Source organism: Stylophora pistillata, chromosome 5, assembly GCF_964205215.1.
Source record: "Stylophora pistillata chromosome 5, jaStyPist1.2, whole genome shotgun sequence".
Classification (NCBI taxonomy): domain Eukaryota; kingdom Metazoa; phylum Cnidaria; class Anthozoa; order Scleractinia; family Pocilloporidae; genus Stylophora; species Stylophora pistillata.
Window position 1 is genome coordinate 34071674 of NC_142523.1, and position 12628 is coordinate 34084301.

The window sequence follows — 12628 nt, forward strand, 5'->3', positions numbered from 1 at the left end:
GGGGGGAATTGTTGGATCATTAGCCCCTCGACGATCCTACGCTTGTGGAATGTTTCTGCTGAGGGGAGAACACGCCAAGTGAAAGAATGTGATGGATTTTCCCGCAAGTGTTTTGCAGGTTCAGAGGTGTGAGTAGGACAGGTCTATATTTCTTTTACAGGTAATACATACCTTTGCAGCTTTCCGTTTTCTGAATGCTCCACGTAGTTGTTGTCGATTTTGTTTTGATAATCTCGCGCTAGTGTCACGGACTTGTGAAGATGAGAGTTTTTTTTTCGTCCTCAAGCCTTTGTTTGTTTTTTACAGACGGATTAATATAAAGATTTAAGGGAACAGCATTGTATTTTAGAAAGGGCTTTCATCTTTAAACCCATAGATTTCGCCTGAACCGACTGTTCCTCAAAAGAATCTGCAGTGAAATAGCGAATGCTGCACAGACGGCTAGAGTTTGTTGGGTTCTCATAATCGGATCGCGTGTTTTTCACGGCTCTCGTCCATAACCTAGCGAAATTAGGATCTTCGGGTCATTTATGAAGGCTTACACAATCGCTACGCGTATTGGAACATCCACCGGCCACACATCGTTGCGGTATTATTGTATTTTTGGGGTGCGTTTTTTATTGAAGAAATTTCGGTGCTCTTGTGAAAGAAATCTCAACGGAAGTTAAATGAGTTCTCCCTTCTACGTCACTTCCGTTGGGAGGCAAAGCCCTACGCTCGAACCACACGTTGAGAAAGGTTTCAAATTTAAACGGAAACAACATAAGATTTACCCTTTCTTTCAACAGATTTGTTTTACTTAAGTTGTTATCCGTCTTTTCTCAAAAAGTCATCACAGGCGAGAGACTATCCCTTTAAGCTTGAATTAAAAATGGTGAACGGCATAGCGTATACTATTGAGTTATGGATGCACGCGGGAGGTTGCTAAGCACGAAAGAAACGTAAGAGTCGCACGAGGCGATAGCCGAGTGCAACTCTAGCTTCTTGAGTGCTTAGCAAACCTCCCCAGTGCATCCATAACTCACTAATTCACCCTATGCCGTTCACCCTTTGTTTTATAACATAACATTGATACATTGCAGGAACAGAAGTCCTTTCATTGAGCTACATCGCAAAAAAATGTTTTGTGTAGTCTTACATGACAAGAGAAAACAAGCGCGCGAAAATTCATTCATAACAACTAACTGGACACCAGCAACTCGATAAAGTTTAATCACGCTTCCTGAAATACCGACCAAAATCCTCTTTAATTTATGAGCTCTGAATCCAACAAACGGTGAAAGAGTTCAGCAAAACTATGAACAAACTGTGGTGTTTACCATTTGTTTTATTAACATAACATTGAAACATTGTAACAAGAGTTCCCTTTTATTTAAAAAATCTTACGTGGTTAAAAAAAAACAAGCGCGCGCGCAAAAATAGAGTTAGCATTTGCTCACGTCAGCAGCATATACCCACTGGAAAATAGTAGATGATGAATTAACCAATCAGAGCGCGCGCTTTGCTTTAGTTATGATATGAATGAAAATGGAAAAATCAATAGACGAAACTTCTAAATAAGTCTCTTATGACTTGTTCCGATACCAGTGATGAAAAAGAATAAACTTTCGACAGCACTAACATAACAGCTTTCACAAAAACAGTATTTTCAAATAAAATTGCAGTTTCTCTGCTATCTTTAAGCCCTATAACAAAAGCAACAAAAATGACTGGGATTTGCCACACACGTGCAGTACGAGTAACCATTCTAAGCAACAGGGGCTCTCCCACTTTACGCGAGCGCACTTGCCCTCTTCTGCCAATTCCGTAGTGTCTGTGGAACTATAACTAAAATCCATTCGACCGTAAACCCTATGAAACACAAAACGTTTGTATGTAAGACTGAGAAATTAATACTTGTATCATCATAGTGTACACAATGGGGTGAGCAGCGGAGAAGGCAATAAATGCAATGATGTCATTTACTTAAAATTTACAAGTCTTTTTAAAAAACATGGGCCATCTTATGTCAAAAGCCCTCTGTACATAAGTCTTTCAAAACAATATGTAGCACAGAATTTAAGCTCTATGTAGCTTAATGTATTGAGAGAATTTAACTGTACATACAAAAATCATGGTAATTGTACTTAACAGCTGTTTATACGCAGCATCAGTGAACAAATAGGAAAGAGGTGAAAAAATAAAATATAAATGAGTGGTCTGCATACACTGATAGAGATGAGATCTACCTACAACTTAATGGTACAAAAGTCTCTCCTATGGGTACTGAGTAAACTTTATTTAAAACATAGAACTTATTTATAAAGAAGCTACATAGAGAGAGTTTATAGTACTGCATGTGGGTCATATGCCCACGAGAGATCTTTTTGATTTATGATTTTTCTTCAGCATTGTTGCCCATATTTAATATCAAATATACATTTCAAGATTTTAAAACCCACAATAGGTTTTTTTTATTTTGAACATCTAAAATGCAATTCTCCCCACTTACAATTGGTGTTTCATCAATTGATACCTACAGTGTACATGTACTAGTTGATATTTTACTTTCTTCTTTTACACGTAGTTTATCGCTTGCTCATGAACTGATCAATTAGATTAAACAGAAACTAACTACGTTTCTAATAAAACTACATGATTTGTATATTCTGTATAAAAAATGGAAATGAAGTGCATAAAGAGGACCTATTGAATCATGTTCATTACTGTTTCAAACCTTTTTCTTTGTCCTTCTTTCTCTTTTCGGCAATGTGGATGATTAAGAAAAGAACAAGGGCTTCAACAACGATACCAATAAAAGGCCACAAAGGGCCCAATGGATCTGTTAAAACAAAACAAAAAAGCAAACAATGAAACAACATGATAACATTGACAGGTCAAACCATATGTTGAACAAAACCTACGAGAGGCTGTGGGATTCTTTAGGACTGATACTGTAGTATAACTTGCAATCACATGATATGTTGTGCTAAGAAATGCCATCATTCAATTATTGTATTTTGAATCAAATGAAAGCAACTGGCATTTCAAGAATCATAATGCTGATAATAATCAAAATAACCAAAATAGTATTAATATAGACACTGATAATTGTAGTGTTATGGATAATACTCAAAATGATGACAATCATAATTATTATAATAATAAATAATGGTAACATGACCAAGTAGATTCCAATTGGGTCTGACTAATCGTACCGGTGATTAACGAAATCAGACAAACATGGAGAAGGAGTCTGATTTGTCAGTCACAGCTGAAAAGTAAAGCTGTAAGTACAAGCATGGTTGTTGCTATGGCTATTGTGATAAATTCTGTGATTGGTGGATATATAAGCTGAGTGGACGTAGAATGATTGGCTGCTTTAGTTGTCTGACTACAGCCAACTGTCTGATTTCACTGCAAAGGAATAATAAGTGAAAAATAAAACAACAAATGCACTGATCCCATTTAAGGAAATTGCAATGACTATGATCACACTAATAATAATGATAATAATAACAACATTACCTGTGTGCTACTACATGTAAATGCAGCTGACAGTGATAAATCTGAGGAAAATTAAACATAAATGTACATGTAAACCATTTGCTACCTTTCTATAATATCAAGAAATGAATAGATATTCTAGTCTTCTCGGATAAGGACGAATAAACCGTAGGCCCTGTCTCCTGCAGGGTTAGGGGTAGGAGACGTTAATTTACCACGCACAAGATAACTGTGTGGTGGATGTTCTCCCATGGGATGGGATGGGTGGCATGTATTTCTAGGGGGCGTAATCAGCCTCAACAACCCGAGTTGAAATAAAGTTACCTGTACCTACTACCATGACATAATCCTTTCATCCCTAACAGTGACTTAAGCATCTACACATAGAATGTAATTTCTCCAAGCCTACAAGACCACCTTGAATCAAACATCAAGGTGACGAGAATTAAGGAAATGATCACCAACTAAAGAGTTTCTTGATTTTTCGACAAATTCTCCTCCTCAGTAAAAGAGGAAATATATACAGAAGAGAATGAAGAATCTAGATGTTGTCGGTGTTGGGGTACAAAGTACGTCACAGTAATCTCGTGAGTGCTTTCTTTAACGCCCCTTGCTTAACCAAATTAACTAATTAATAGATGCAGGAGACGGGACCTACGGTTTATTCGTCCTTATCCGAGAAGACTAGAATGTCTATCCATTTCTTGATATTATAGAAAGGTAGCACATTCTCCTCAGTTTTTTTTAAGACCTTGAGTGTTGGTCCGGCCGGGGCTCGAGCCATCGACCTTGACCTCACGCACAACAGTCCAGCGCTCTAACCAATTGAGCTAACCGGGAGGCGGTTAGGCATTTACCCTGGTTTACAAGGAAAAAATGGTAAATACAGATCGGCATGCCGTCAATGTACAGTACATGTAATGTAAAAATTGGGCCATTGAAATTTCACCAGGACACTGTGCTGGGTAGCCTTAAAATATTGTGATCTCTAAAGCTGAATGAACCTTCCCAGGTATGCTGTACCAAGGAAAATGTCTCACTCGACCAAATGCTTTCCCTTCAACTCCCAGAAGTGACTGCAATGTAACCTCTCCATACAAATTTAAAACTCAGTCTATTCAGCCAACAACTGAAGCAAGATGTTTTTTCCTTCTCATGATTAGAGCTAAACAACAAATATTCAGGGATAACTAGGTTCATACAAAGCAATTTATCAGTTTAAAGGTGTTGGCTATGATGTAATTATAACAAATTTTCTAAACTAGCTATGATGAGAGATTTACATTTCTGATCAGATAATCAGATGCTGATACAGGTATTTCTAGAAATATATATTATAAAACTGTGTTTTCATCATGGGTACTTTACTTTCTATTTAATAATGGTATGGCTGTTGGCAATCAGGGTACTTTACTTTCTATTTAATAATGGTATGGCTGTTGGCAGTCAGGGTACTTTAATTTTTGTTTAATAATGGTATGGCTTTTAACAAGCAGGGTATTACAGAATTGATTGAATGCTTATTAGCCCAAGCAGATTCTTAGTGGCCATACAAAATGTACAATGCAGCTCTTTTACCCCTTTAAACTCCCGTGAGTGATTAAGACAGAACTTTCTCTTCACGGTATCAAATAAATACAAAATCACACTGACAAGTCATGAGAAGAAAGAAAAAGTTAATATCAATTAGGGGATTATTAGTTGATCCAATACTAAATTCGCCAAGGAAACAGCTAGCCGAAGAATTGAATGGCAGACAGTAACAAGAATTACTTATGAGGTCTTGCTGCAATAGTTCATTGTACTTACTCTTACTAACTGTGTAATCTGTAACGTTGTACTCCTTAATATGCCTCAGCTTTACTTCCAAAAGGCAGGTGTACTTTCCCCCTTGTTGGACATCAAGCTTTGTAAGCTTTAGTGGGGCTAAAAAGCCCTGTTGCACATCTGGATCTGGATTCCGCACACTCTCCAACAACTTCCCATCTTTAAACCAGGAAATCCTCTTCATTGGGGTGCTGTTTTCATTTCCTCTTCTAGTTAGGTTGCAGAATATTATAATGCCGTCATCTGGATTAAGAACACTGGAAACTGAGACTTTCACTGTTGGAATTTCATTTCCTGAAATGCAAGAATGTGTAAACCATTACATGAAGATTGTAGTGGCCGACACAAGCGAAGCAAAATTTCGACAACTATGAGTTTCGCAAATGAAGACACACTATATAAGCTCAAGGAAAGGAAGAATTGAACCAAAACAAACTTCAATATAAGGTAGGTATTCGGAAGAGAAACGGGAGATCCAAACAGACACTTTTACTCTAACACAGAAAACTGTAGTCTTACGGTAAATATGACAACAACCATTAAACAAACCGCCAAACGATAAACTAAAAACTTCAACTACTCTCCTCTAAAAATTACACACGTCAACGTTAAAAAATGGGTCCGTGTGTGATTTGCTTACGATATTACTTCGTATTATCTCAAAGCACGCGCACGCGAGTCGCATGCGCACAAGTTTTTTAACGTCTTCTTAACAGTAGGCAAAAGGCGTGCCAGCCATTACAAAGATGAAGATTATTGGCCAAAAGCTCAAGCATCAGGTGGATAGATTTTTCTGTTAACAAATACAATTTGTTTCCTAGTTGGAATGGAGATGGTTTATAGAAATATTTTGCTGCAAAAGGATTTTTATAAAAAGGTACTTTACCACTTAAGATGAGGGCATAACTTTTTGATGATCACTCACCCTACATGTAAATTGCACATTCAAAGTGAAAAATAACAGGAACTTTGACTCTGAACAATGGCAAGTAACCACACTACAACTTAACAGCTCATCCTATTCTCAGAGGTTTAAAGGAGATAGCAGTAGTGTTTTTCCCCTCAATAAGATGCCAGTCTTCAGAAAAGTTACCCCCATCCCTTGGCATTTCCTCCAGTTTTCTGACAGTTTATTTTTACTCAATTCTATACTATGTGGATAGACACGACATACATAATAGACTTATTTATGCTGTGAGAGTACAAAGTAGTGAAATTTCATCTGCAATGCATAGACTTACTTGTAATAACGGTAACACTAAAGCCATGCCTCTTTGGTAAGCTTACATTTTTCGCAAAAGCATGGCACTCATAGCTTCCAAGATCACCGTACTGACTGTCATCCTGAATCGTTACATTCTTCAAAGTCATGGTAGTGTACAATTTAATGTTTCCTCCTACAACGAAAGCAATTAACTTGTTTGCAGGAGGAGAAGAATATGGCTTTGTACTGTACAGATTATAGAGCGGGAGGGGAGGGGGAGGGGAGAGGGAGGGGAGGGGAGGGGGAGGGGAGGGAAGGGAGAGGGAAAGGGGAGGGGAGGGGAGGGGGAGGGGAGGGGGAGGGGAGGGGGGTCCTGATCCCATTCCAGGCACAAATTGATAAAAAATTATCATGGCATCAAGTATCCAAGAAAGGAAAAGTTCAAATCTCTCTTGTTATATGTGCGAGGTTTCAGGAAAATCTTGATGTTCTGACAAACTTAAGGAAATAAAATTCATGGGTCACATATGATTCAGGAGGGAAATCATGACTCAGCCTCGTTCACACTATGTATGACGATTTTAAGAATCCTGCTTTGGGAGTGAAGTCTAAGATCCAGAGGTTGTTTTGTTTTGTTTTCTAGAGCCAGATACATTATCTGTAATACAAAGATATACTCACTTATATTCTCTGTTCTTTGAGTAAACAAAAATCTATCCCCCTCTAACTTTCTGTATCGGTTAAGATCATCTCTCCTATAAAACTCTATTCTATCTGGTTGAAGTTTACCAGATGCATCAAATGCAATGCAAGTAACGCTTGCTGAAGTGTACTCTAGTTGGTAGATGTTCTCTGGGAAAGGTTCTATAACTCCAAATGGTGGTTCCCCTGGAAAAGAAAGAAAAAAAAAAAAGAAAAAGAAAAAATGTACACTTACATCTATTAAACTGCAGGAACTGCACATACATGTATACTTGTATCTAGAAATGAGAAACTGGGGTGCTTTTCTGCATGGGGCCGGACAGATGTTAATTTGAAGCTGTAATAGATTTTTGCCCATACTGTACCTTACGAAGCTGTAACGCACAATGTAACCATACCTAAGCTATCTCTAATTGATATATAAAAAATTGAAAGCCAAAGTGCACAAGTAGATCACTCTTAGTAATTCACACTGCTTTTTGTTCGAAGTTCGAATAACGCGCATAAAAATTTCTAGATCATTCCGTTATCAGGTATTGTTATTTGGTAACTGCCCAAACACAGATCCAAAAACAGTAACATCGCAAGTTGTGTCATTTTCAATGACAATTTTTTTAAAAATCGTCCCTGCCACACTGAAACCATGTATTTTAATCCATCATGACATGAAAAGTTTGAGCAAGACTATAGCAACGCTTTGACAAAAAATTTTGCGATCTTAGAATTCCAGCTAAGCAAAAAAATGTGATTTTCAAATTAGTATATCTTAAAGTCTATGTAATGGCGTAAAAATTCTTAGCGCATAAAAACAGTCTTAAATTTCACAAATACGACCTCAAACATCTTTCACCTCCAAATTCATTTATACGATCTTAAGGCCAACGAGCTACGGAAATTTCGTAGAACAAACAACACTATTACGTATGTGGTGATAGTACTCACTCACGCTTTTAGACTTTTTCGATCAGTTCATCCTAAACTTTTAAAACTTCAAAATCAACATATAAGATTCAAGACACCACCTTCCATTTGTAACCACAAAAAAAGAAAAATAACTGCGAGGTTTTCGCTAGAGAAAGCTCGTGAAATGCATCGAGAGATCGAAATTTATTCGTACATTACGACAGTTATACGCTCACAAAGCAACAAAGAAATTAAAAAACAATGCTAATATGAGATCGCAAATCATCTGGACGAAAGCTTCGGTTCTCTTCAAAGGTTTCAACCTAAGGTGAGGTGAATGCACTGATTTAACTTCACCAACACATCCACTGTGCTGAAAGTAATTTTTCTCCATTAACAGGACATACGTCCTTTCAAATTTTTATTTTGATCGGACATCTTGTAAATTTGACCGGACATTAATTAGCATTATTATACATTGTAGTCACCATCTATCTTCTCATTGGCTAAACGCCTACAGTTAATTCTGGGAAACAGCGCAATCTACAGATCATTCACTAATCTGTACCTACAGATTAGTGAATAATCTGTAGGTTGCGCGCGCAATACGTGATTTCCGGTGGAGCAATGTCACGTTCACGGACACCGAAGTAAGAATGGCTTCTCGATTCGCTTTATCGACCCAGCGAGAAATTGAGAAATTACTTGAAGATAAAGATTCGGAAAATACTAAACGAATGTATGATGAATCAATTATTGGATGCGGTTTTTGTGATACCCAGAATAATCAAGGTCTCGGTTAGTGTTATCAGCCTCAGCCTTCGGCTTCATCTGAAAACACTTACCTCGACCTTGATTATTCCGGATATAACAAAAACTTCATTAAAATTATTTAGCATGATAAAATTCACTAGAATAATGATTTTCAAGAACTGCAATTAATTTTTTTATTTCATTATCAGTCTTGAGCATGAACACTTCATTATGCAGTTTTTCTTCATGATACTGCACGGAAACTCTCCACTGAAGTATTTTTTTCGTTCGATATCAGTACTTTATAGTAAACTGATACGCCGGGAAAAAATAAAAGCAATGTCTTAAGTCCTGTTTCCTTATTTGGTTATAAATAAACCTATGCAAGCCCTGAAGGTCACGCCAGAAAGACTGGATTAATTGAAGCGTTGCACAAGTCACGACGACACTCTGGGGACACTAAGAACCACAATTCTGACCGGATGGCCAATGCAGAAAGATCAAGTGCCAATCAAGATCCGGGAGTAATGGTCTTACCGCGACGAACTTTAAGTACACAATGGTGTTCTTTTCAAAGGCTCGAGAGTAGTCATCCCCGGCTAAGTTACTGAGACCTGAAGTCAAATCCAGAAGTCATTCCAAGCATTTAGGAGTAGAAGCTTGCCTGCGTAAAGCTAGAGACACTGTACTCTAGCCTGGTATGAATGCAAAAGGGAGTAACCAAATCAAACAATGTTAAATTTGCAACGAATTTTAAGCTAAAAATCAGAAGCTTCTAATGCAAAGCCATGAACTTCCTAACCGCCCGTGGAGTTGAGTAGCTGCTGACCAGTTCAGATTTCATGACAAAGAATACATCGTGCTTGTTGACTACCACTCAGATTTCAAGGAAGTGCCAAGATTGGAGGAAAACACTTCCAGTTCCGTGATTGAATTATTCTAAGGAACAGTTCAGCCGACACAGCATTCGAGACACACTAACTACTGACAACGCTCCTCAGTTTACAAGCCATGAGTTCCATCAGTTTTCAGTCGATTAGGAGTTCACTCACGTATCGTCTTCCCCGCATCATCGTAGATCCAACGGAAAGGCAGAGTCTGCTGTGAAAATTTTCAAGTCTTTGTTCAGAAAACCTCTCAACGACAACAAAGACCCGTAGTTAGCCTTATCGAACCAACGCAACACACCAACAGAGTCCCTCGAAAGTAGCCCTGCACAGACATTGATGTCTAGACGCACCATAACCTTACTACCCTTAACTTCTAACCTACGGTACCCCAAGATTCCAGAAAATGTTAATGCAGAGCTTAATTTGAAAAGGCAAAAGGCTACGTGGTACCATGACCGCACGTCGCGCACCCTACCAGAATTACAAGTTGGGCAAGACATAAGAGTGGCATCTCTTCAGAGGAATCAAAGGTGGAAAACCGGCACCTGTATTGAGAAGTTTCAGACAGGTCCTATGTAGTAAAAACTAGTTCAGACAATCAAATATTACGTCGAAATCGGGAATTTCTCAAGCCAGCTGCACAACCATTAGCAGAACAGCACAAACTAGTTGAAAGCAGTGACAGCCAGCTTTCAAAGAGTGTAAACCAGCCTTCAAAGCAAGATGTTAATTCAGCTAATCATGAACCGAAGCCAATATTGACACCACAGACTGTTCCATTGAAGAAAACTCGCACAGAGTTGTAAAGCCACCCTCGAGGTTCAGTGACGTTGTTGAGTAGTTTATCGTATGAAAATTGACTTCAGCTCAAGCGAACTCGAAGTCTTCATCAGTTAGAAAAACTGACTATTGGACAGTAACTTTGATAAGGACTTTCGACTTTCAGTCCTGTATGAAGTTCCATTTGTTTTGTTTTGTACTTTTTTTAAATTTTGTTTTAGTCATCTCCTTTTCAATTGGAACACATTTCATTTATGTTCATATGTCTACTTTTGGAAGTTAGCTTGCCCCAAAAGAGGGAGATGTTACGATAAGTTGTCCTACGTCACTTGTCACGTTACGTGTTTCCTTATTTGGTTATGAATAAACCGGTCCGAATGATTTGTTCATTACTATTTTAACCTTTTTCACTTGTGAATACAAGACGTAAATTCGAGTAATTTAAATGTTAATGAATAAACACTTGGCGACGCGCTGTCTGGCTGGTCAAGACTTTATTTCCTCACGAAATATTCATTACAGGTGTTGGCGACCTGAAATTCAGCTTTTAATTTCGCAAACAGTTTGAAAACAAATCCTTTCCCCGAAAATATTTTGTTCAGTCTAAGTTTATCCTTTATTAAAAATACTTTTACGAGTTGCTACCGCAGACTATAATTTATTCATCGCTAGTGCAACTTCACGTGCAGATTATTATCTCCTTTTCATATGTCATTCGCGCACACCTTGTTTTACATCAATCGTTTTCAGAGTTGACCAAACATGCAAAAACTTTATAAAATCGCTTGGGTTTTTCTTCGCCTTCACAATTGAAAAAAGTTCCGTTACCTTGAAAGAACACAAAGTGACAGCCAATATTTGCAACGTGACTGATCGACGAAAAGCGTTTGTTTTGTTTTTCTTGCGCATTCATTTAGCATCTGCTTAAAGGCAATTAATACTATTGAAATTATTGCGTAGTCATTAAAGAACACTTGTTTTATAAATCATTTGAACAGGCCACTAGTTAACATTAAACTTATAACTAGTTTTTTGACCAGCCTTTGCCGTTGTAAAGGGCATTACCGTGCGAGACTTGAGGGTACATATATCAAATGCTAACAGCATTTCGTGATGCACGCAAGGCATTAAAGGGCGATTTATTTGCAATACCCCTGCTTTATGAGTTACCTTTCCAATATAGCTCAGACATTCTGTGTCGGTGAAATGTTCGGACATCATGTCCCATCATAATGTGAAATTGGCCGGACATATTCAAAATTTTGTCGGTCAATGTCCGATGACCGACTGTTATTTCCAGCTCTGCATTCAGTAAACCGGCATGTTTTTGTGGCTTTCCTCCCAAGTTTCATTTGCACAATGAGATTTGTTTCAGAAGTTCTCGCATGACAAGTAAAGTTTCTTCGTAGCCACCACTATATTATTATAGGGTTCTTAATACACATTTACCCTTACCTTGAGCCTTCACTGTTGCAAAAATTGTGAGAAACAGAGGAATAATCTTTTCTAATACGGCCATGGTGTTCGCAGCTCCTCTATCTATCTTTCAGCTTTTCATTAACCTTAGCACCAGGTGAAACTCCAGGCAGACTTGAAATTGAGGCTGTTTGACGTAACAGGCCTGTGAGGGAGTGTGTTGTCGTCTGAGTAATAAATATGTACATGCGCTCGTTGGAAATACGAATACTTTATTCTAGAAACGAGAATCTTTAAATTGCACTGATGTAGTCGCGATAAAATCCATCGAGATAAATCTCTTCTTTTGAAAGGAGGAAAAGATCTCGCCCAAGAAAACTCACAAACTTTTGATTCAAAGTAAAGGAAATGTTAACAGAGGCGTCGAAATTTAACTGACATGCATAAAGCGAAATAGAGTCTGGATATCCATGTTGAACGTACCCTACGGAAAGTACCCTCGAGCTTGGGGTGATGATCATAAAATGTCATTAATTTACAAATCGTAATATTTGAGACCTTTCGTTACCAGCAATTTATCAAGATGACGTGACAACAAGCTCGCGCAAGCCCTGCGTTTTCCTAATATGGCATATGAAGTCCATTGCAACGCCAGGACGTCATGACT

The 12628-nt window shown here is 38.0% G+C and overlaps 1 protein-coding gene across 1 annotated transcript; it reads right to left on the minus strand.

Moving 5' to 3' along the window:
• Positions 1–1307: 1307 nt before the first annotated feature.
• Positions 1308–12135, minus strand: LOC148731594 (uncharacterized). The gene is made up of 7 exons (XM_088762104.1): positions 12001–12135; positions 7199–7405; positions 6555–6710; positions 5296–5607; positions 3508–3548; positions 2717–2821; positions 1308–1851 (listed from the first exon to the last, which is right to left on the minus strand). The coding sequence occupies exons 1-6, from the start codon at positions 12062–12064 to the stop codon at positions 2759–2761; spliced, it is 843 nt and encodes a 280-aa protein (XP_088618230.1). The 5' UTR covers positions 12065–12135; the 3' UTR covers positions 1308–1851; positions 2717–2758.
• Between the last annotated feature and the right edge of the window lie 493 nt (positions 12136–12628).

Bases quoted from the DNA above. Each gene is read 5' to 3' on its own strand.
- LOC148731594 (XM_088762104.1), bottom strand. From the start codon at position 12,064: ATGGCCGTATTAGAAAAGATTATTCCTCTGTTTCTCACAATTTTTGCA. The intron at 7,406-12,000 runs GTAAGGGTAAAT...TTTCTTTTCCAG, and splicing joins TGCAACAGTGAAGGCTCAAG to GGGAACCACCATTTGGAGTT. The intron at 2,822-3,507 runs GTAATGTTGTTA...TTGTTTTAACAG, and splicing joins TTACATGTAGTAGCACACAG to ATCCATTGGGCCCTTTGTGG.